The sequence below is a fragment of the Vidua macroura genome, chromosome 6 (assembly GCF_024509145.1).
Source record: "Vidua macroura isolate BioBank_ID:100142 chromosome 6, ASM2450914v1, whole genome shotgun sequence".
NCBI classification, from domain to species: domain Eukaryota; kingdom Metazoa; phylum Chordata; class Aves; order Passeriformes; family Viduidae; genus Vidua; species Vidua macroura.
In genome coordinates, this window is record NC_071576.1 from 52,542,638 (window position 1) to 52,550,569 (window position 7,932).

The 7,932-nt window shown below is 42.0% G+C and overlaps 1 protein-coding gene across 1 annotated transcript; it reads left to right on the forward strand.

Moving 5' to 3' along the window:
- Nucleotides 1-4,965: 4,965 nt before the first annotated feature.
- Nucleotides 4,966-6,885, forward strand: FANCF (FA complementation group F). Its single transcript, XM_053979472.1, has one exon. It carries the CDS (start codon nucleotides 4,966-4,968, stop codon nucleotides 6,043-6,045), a length of 1,080 nt encoding a protein of 359 aa, XP_053835447.1. The 3' UTR covers nucleotides 6,046-6,885.
- Nucleotides 6,886-7,932: the final 1,047 nt, after the last annotated feature.

Consider the following 7,932-nt stretch of genomic DNA (forward strand, 5'->3'; position numbering starts at 1 on the left):
GAGAAACAGTATAACCATTTTATAGCCAACATGACTTCTGTGAGGAAGGAAAATATAGCAATGAAATCCAGACTTCTGGCTACCTTGACCAATTTTGCTTCAAAACTGGTATTTCCTGCCAGGGTGAATTTTACTGGCTCTGTAACCAGAGTGAAGAAACTCACTAGTTCCATAAAACTTCATATGAATCTTTTACTTGATTTCTCAGTTTAGATAAAACAGCACAGTAATTCATATTAAATGCAAGGCTTGTGAAACTGCTTTGCAGTGCTTCACTGGAAAGTGGGCTTGTTTTCCAGGGAGCTGTGAAAATGACTTCTCAGATTTTTGTATCTACCAGACACTTCTCTTACTTCCTCATCAACTTTCTTTGCCATGTATGTTATCAATCAAAAGCTGTAACGGAGGAACATTTACTATAGTTTAACACAACCATAGATGAATATCCCCAAAACTCTTATTTTAACTCTTATTCAAAACTCTTATTTTAACTCTTATTTTTATGCTCATTTTAGAGACTAAATTTTTAAAATTACAAAATAGACTTTATTGGGGAAAACCAAACCAAACAACAAAAGAGAAACAAAACCTACAACACAAGAAACACTGGCCACCCCTGTTCATACTATCACACCTACTTAGAAGAAGTACACAGCAGACATCTGAACAATCCAGTATGGTGTGATTGTAAATCTACGCTCTTAGCCTATCATTTAAGATAGGCTGTTCTCTCTTCTATTTTCTTCTTTGCTTTTAAATAAGACATTACAAAGGTTATTTTTTCAGACTCTGTAATGAAGTGATAATTCTTCTGTATGATTTTCTTTAAGGTATCATTGTGAGTTTCACTTCTTGTTAGGTAAAAATAGAGAAACTCTATAGTTTATATAACATGAAATACACATCCAAACACACCATAAAACAGTATGAGAGACAAACATCATTAGTAGAAGGAAGCAGGTTGACATCAAACAACTATGACCTATGTGAAGCCTAGAAACAAACTTTTGGGTTTTTTTAAAAAAAGTGATCAAGCAGGAAAGCACACTGCACACAGTGCTATCTGAAAATCCACTCACCATTCTCTCTGCCCCATCTCTGTGTTCTTACTGTATCTCCTGACATCCTAACATGAACTTTTCTTATTCCTTTCCCCAATACTAACTCTCTACCTCACCTCTTCAGTGTCTCGGTACTTACTTCCCAAATATTTCCCAGCTATCCTAATCTGTTCCTCAGATAGAAAACCAGTTCAGTACTGTACAGGTACTTTTAAACCATACCTATAAAACTCAGCAATACCATCACGTAGCAACAGTCTTAGTATGAGTTGATAGACAGTAAGTACAAATTTTGATACTTAGTAATAATGCTGATTACTAAGAAAGAACCCTATGGCTATGCAAGATATTACTTAGCTAGATGTAAGACTGGTCATAGTAAAGAGAGTACTAGCTCTCAAATTCATATGCAAATAATTCACCTGTAAGAAAAAATATCACGTTTTTCTACTTAATTTGATTGCTACATGGTACCACCATCAGCAGATCAATCAACTGATAAACAGATCCCACTCTTCCAGTGGAAGATCCTAAAATGCATTCTGAGAATGGTCAGAGTCTCAAATAATAACACAAACTTCAGAGAAGAAAAAGAGTTCCTTTAATGGTGAGTGTAGAGAAAGAATTATGGGTTTTATGGGCTATTGTAGTGCAACAGAATTATAACCATCTCACTGACACCTTGTTCCTTTTTTCATTCCTTGAAATAATTTTCCAATACATTCTAAAAGTCTAATGCAAAACTTTGCTGCGTCTTCACATTAGGCTCCGTTTTTCATTACATGCATCCCAATCATGACAGGAGACTCCAAATGCAGCTGCAATACCTAGAAATACAGACACATCTTTTTGCATGAACCATTTTATTAGATATGTCAACCTGTGCCCTTTTGATGAAAACTTTTAATTTAGAACTTTCACCCTAAGTTAAAAAAATGCTGAAATATTTAATTTTTGTAAAATGGAAATTTAATTTTCAATCAGAGACCCACGAGAACACACAGGGCATCTCTTTTCACATGCAAGAATATTCCTGATAACAGTATTTTTTCCAGACTACTTAGATTTTCACAACCTGCTTTTGTTAGTTTTCTGGTGCTGCAAATGTGGTTATTTGATTTCTTTCAAATGAGACATACAGAGACATTCACACGATATAAACCCATATGCTTTATCCAGTAAAGAAAAAGAACAGTAATGTGAAAGATTTCTTGTGAAAAGTTGTCTGATATAAAGGGAAATATCTTTTCTTCTTTATAACATGGAACCTATGCACCTCCAAAAACATTCCTACCAAAATAAAACATGGAATTCACTGAAACAGTTTTCTTCCTCTGTGCCACAACCCTTCATTCAAGATGTGCTGTATTAAACCAGAGAGGCCTATATATACATGTGAATATATATATTACACATTACATACCATATACACAATGTTGAATTATATTCCAATCACTCTTTCTGTCACTTTTTCATTTAAGTAAAACACAAAGTAACATCCCAAAGTGCTACACTCAACTGCATGTAACTGCAAATTTTGCACGCTCCTTCTTCTCTTCATTGTATATTATTTTATAAAATGCACTGGAATATACAGGTAAGGCAGAAGATAGGTAAGTATGAAGTTATTCATTACAATAGCAATTATATCATTAACAATGCAATAAATTGCTGGATGAGAGATATTGTAGCAGATCTTATGTTTAATAACTAACAGAGAGATTTTTCTCTAATAGCTAACTTAAAAGAGATTTTTCAGGGGAAAACCATATATTTTAGAATGATACCTTAAGATAGATTACATTCATAGACACTGAGGGGGTTTTATGAGCTCCTTCAATAACAAACAAGGGCCACAGAATTTCACTCCAATGCCTGTATTAGGCCCTTAACCTACAGGTGACTCTAGAGTATCAAGCCTACAGCTTCATGTTTTTTTTAAGTAATAAATAAGAAAATAGGACTGAAATAAGAAAATAGGATAATAATTCAGATGAGAGATCTGTTTTAGTGAGTGTACTTAAGAAAACTTTTACTACACAACCAGCTAGGGCAGTCTACAAGAGGGTCTAGAGAAGGTAGCCTAGTATCTAAACCCTTACTTACAATTTTCTTAATCTGTCTTTTGCTTTATTTTCGAAGCACGATATGAATTAGAGGAGCTCGTCACCAACAGCTTTGACATTACTTTTAGGGCAAGGAGCTGTGGACATAAGACAAGGTCTCAGCACATTCCTAGTGAGACACAGAATTCTAATGGATTCAGTGGCTCTGTCCACACATTTCAATTTTCCTTAGTGGAAAAGAAAGCAGTAGAAGCAAGTTGTTGTCCTCTTTCTCACCTTTCATCCATGTTAGTTTGATGTCAGAGCTGCAAGTGTTGTGTCTCTTACTACCTAAGCTACCAAGAATCCTTGCACACTTCATCACCCAAAAATGCAATTTGTTTAATAACAAACTTGGAGGAAACTATTTGCAGCACTAGGATGTACAGAAGAGAATATACATTCTGCATAAGGATGCATAATGCTCTTTGAAAGAGCATTATGGTTTGCCCTACAGTATTGTAGGTCACAGTATTATAGTTTGGTTTCTATTGCTGATTCCTGCAGTAAATTCCAGTTAAACCTCATTTACTGTGCCAGGTCTTGCTAGTGCCTTTCAGAAAGCTAAAGGATTTGCTTGGGCAGGTTGGCAGTGCTGTCCCCAGGAGTGGACACAGGGCCAAGTCCTGGCAGGCTGGGTGAGAAGGGTGTCCACCCTCCTCTCCTAGGCATTGCTGCAGCCCAGCCCAGTCAAAGGAACCAGGGGCTCACCAGGTAGTCACTACACCACTCTGCTGTCTTCAGACGTGTTCCAGTGGCTAGGATTGTGCCACAGGGCTGGCAAACTTCCAAAGAAATATCCAGCAGCTCCCAAACCTCCCAGCTCCAGCACCTGGATGCCACTGCTGCAACCGTGAGGAGCAGGGGCACAGGGTACATCTGTGGAAGCTGCCAGAAGCCAGACCAGCTTGCTCACTTCCACATTCTGAGGGAACACTGAACGTAGCTCTGTCAAGGAGATGAGGATGGAGGGAAAGAACCCAGCTGAGTGGAAGCCCTTGAGGCAGTGGACATTAGGCAAGAATCTGAGAACAGTCACTCCAACACAGGCTATATCAAGTCATGCCTAACTTGCTTGCCATGTAGCAGAGAGGTGGAAGTAGAGGAGTCACTAATGGGGAATCGCTAATGAGCTATGAAGCCATTAATTGGTGGGGCAAAAAAAAATGGGTGAGCCCAGCCCCTGGCAGAACACTGAGCCCTGGGTAGCGATGGGCAGCCCTGCTACCTGCTGAGCTTGGGCATGGCTGCCTTCCAGGGCCTGAGCTATCACTAAAATGGAGAAGCACCCCCAAAGGTGGGGCAGGGGGAGTTTCGCTCCTGAAGAGGTTTATTTTTTAGGGGATGATTAGAAATACTATGCTACATATCGTTCTATGCCTCTCAGCATGAACAGACCGGCCGGTCGCGGGCAGTGATTGTCCTGCTCTGCTCTGGTGTGGCCTCACCTCACATCCTCTGTGTGGTTTTGGGCGACACGATATAATAGAGAAATAAAGCTACTGCAGAGCGTCCAAAGGAGAGCAACGAAGATGGTGAAGGGCCTAGAGGAGAATGATTTACTTAAAAAAAAAAAAAGGTCGTGATCAGTTTTTATCATTTTAATTCGGCTCAATTTCCCGCTCCTGGTTGGGTGATCGGCCGGAAATCCAGTGACGACTCCTCTACCAAAAGCTCGATCCGCATGGGATTGACGTCCCGCTCAGCCAATAGAGTTACAATCGCCATCCCTCCGCGGCTCGGCTCGGCCGCGCCTCCCGGGGGAACGCCGCTCAAAGCTGCAGCCCCAGGCCTGGGCCATGGACGTTGTACTGAGGCAGGTGGAGCAGCTGCCGGCGCTCCTGGCTGTGTCCCGCTCCGCGCTGGTGCGGGACTGGGACCCGCTCACCCTGGACAGGGCTCTAGAGTGGGCCCGGTATTTCCACCACCTCTACGACCGTTTCCGTGCCCGTCCCCAGCTCCGGGAGGCCCTCGGGCGGCGGCTGCGCCGGTCTCAGCCGTACCCTCTGCTCGGCTTCCCCGCGCTGGGCCGCTGTCCGCAGCTGTTGGGGCTGGCGCTGCTGGAGAACCGCGCTTTGCCGCCCGCCGCCTGCCGCTGCCTGCTCCGCAGCCTCCTGCACCCTCCCGGCGCGGGGACCGGCTCCGATCCCCACGGTCTGGAGCTGCTCGCCCGCCGCAAGGCCGCTGCCTGCCTGCTGCCGTTGTCCCACCGTCCGCCGCGGCGCGCCCCCGGGCCAGAGCCGCAGCTGCAGGCCGAGGCCCAGCTGCTGCTAAGCCGGCTGCGGGAGGAGGGGCAGGAGGTCGGGGAGGTCGCGGGACAGCTGCGTTGGCTGTGCGGTGTCCTGGAGCAGCTGTCCCAGCCCCGCGCCTTCGGGGTCGTGGCGGCGGCGCTGGCTCTGCTCAAGCAGGGGCGTGGCGCTGAGCTGGCCGGAGACAGGGATCGGGGTGGGAGCAGCAGCCAAGACGGGTACCAGGCGGGTGCTGCCGGAGACGAATGCGCCGCCGGGCTCCTGCTTTCCTGGCTGCTGGGCAACCAGGAACGATTTTCTGCCTTCTGCCTTTGCCTCCCAAGTTCCCATCTTGCCTTCCTAGCTGGTCACTATTCCCAGTTAGCCAGATCTTATTTGGACCTCTTAACCATCTGGGGAAGCCACTTGCTCTATGACCCCTTGCAGGGACGATGGGTTAAAAGTGGCCTTGACAAGGCTGAATTGTCCTGGGAGGAATTAAGGGAGCGCTTCAGCTGCCTCTGTCAGGGATCTACAGTGCTCAAAGAACAGACCCAAGCTGCTCTGGAACTCCTGAGGACACAAGATGGAGACTTCAAAGTCCGTGGGCTAAGTGTGTGGACTGACTTACTGATGGAAGTAGGCTACTAATGCATGAACACAAAAGCAACGTGCAAACGTATAAAATCAAGTAAATCTGGTTAACTCTATTTGATGTGAAAGGCAAGACATCTGCTCCTCACTTTGTTGAAAGCCAAATGTTATTGTAACTGCTGATCACAATGATTCTGACTGCATCAGGTTCTGAAATCTTTCAGGGATGCCTGGTGTTTTGTGATTGTGCTGTCATTTCTGGTCAACACAGAAAATGTCTTCCTTTTCAGTACTTGCTGATTAATTATCTAATAAAATGAAGAAAATCCATTCTCCTTCAAATATGGAGTAGTTTTCTGTTTAGAAAATAAGACAGTTCTGATATGGTCATGGTATTCATGTTTCTAAATGTTGGAGGCTGAGCAAAAGTTCAAAGGGAGAGTGGCGTTTCAAATGTGAAAAACACAAATTCAGTGCTCCTTTAGTAGTGATTGTCTTCATTGGGCTGTCTGCTCTGGTGGCCACATCGATGTGGATGCTTCTGTAGCTCTTGCACATGACTTAACCCCAGTGTCAGTGAAGGACGTGAGTGGAAGCCAACTGGAAAGCTTCTTGAAAAGTTCTAAAATAAAGGTCTTTATTAGTTGCTATATTATTTGATAATATCCAGGTATTTCCTAAGAAAAGTGAGGCAAAATGTAAGATGTTCTGTGTGGTTTTCTTCCCATTTCCATAATTTATTACATGATTCATTGCCTCATGAAGCAGAAAAGTGAGTGAACATCAAGCTTTTTTATTACATGTATATATAAAATGTATTATATATATAAAACTTTGTCTATATATTTTTACAAAATATTATATAATTGTATGTATAAAATATGTGATATATATAGTATATATAATATTTCCCCCCTTTGTTATTTTGTCTTATCAGTTTCTTTTAGGAAAACTTGAACAGGGTAATTTCTACCTTTCCACTTTCATTAAAATGAGTACTGTAATGCAGTACTGTAATGTAGTGTGTGTATTCAGCTCTGTAAAACTAGTATTACCAAAAGTGAGCACTGTAAAAAGAGAATAGTCAAGGAAGATGAGGCAAATGTATGGAACTGCTGCCAAAAGAGTTACTCATTAATCTTTTTTGTGGAGGACGTGTCAGATTTCCTGTAGACCACATTCCTACAGTTTCAAGATCAATTGCGGCATCTCTTTCTTTTGTTGCAAAAGGCTTGTAGGAGGGGTTAGAAGATTCTTCACTTATGCTTATAAGCTTAAAGAAAGCAAATGAGCTATTAAATGTATAAAATGTATTGAAGCTAAATAGAGTAGTAGTCTGTCTTATGAAAAGAAAAAGTGTATATAACTATGGCAGATATTTCTGAATGGCAGAACTAAAGTGAGAAGAATCTTATGGTTTTTGAAATGGAACCAGTTAGTACAAGGATCGAATATTGTTTATCTGGGGAAAGAAATGATGCTTATTTGAACTTGTATGGAAGTAATTACAGACATAAATAAGTTCTTATTCTTTACCTATTCTAAAACAGAAGAGATACTTAGGGGTAGCAGCCTTTATATAGTTAGAAGGACATCCTACTAATCTGTTGAAAGTACAACTTTTCTTTGCATTCCTTGCTATGTTACAGTGAGACAAATTATGGAGATCTGTGGATGAACATATTCTAAAACTACAACTGTGGCAGTTGTCTTGCTCTTCTGAAATGGAGTTGTTGCCCCTTCTGGAACTTGCGGTCAGTCTATAAAGACACCAATGTCAGTGGACCTACTGACTGAGTCAGTATTTCTGTGGTATCAAAAAAAAAAAAAAAAGAAATCTCTCTAAAAATCTGTCTGAAATCTGTCAGTATTTAAAACTGCTTAGAAGTGTAAAGCATGAAGTTTGAATTTATGTTGTCTAGCCACAGTTCCCTGTGTTATGTA

Bases quoted from the DNA above. Each gene is read 5' to 3' on its own strand.
- FANCF (XM_053979472.1), top strand. From the start codon at position 4,966: ATGGACGTTGTACTGAGGCAGGTGGAGCAGCTGCCGGCGCTCCTGGCT.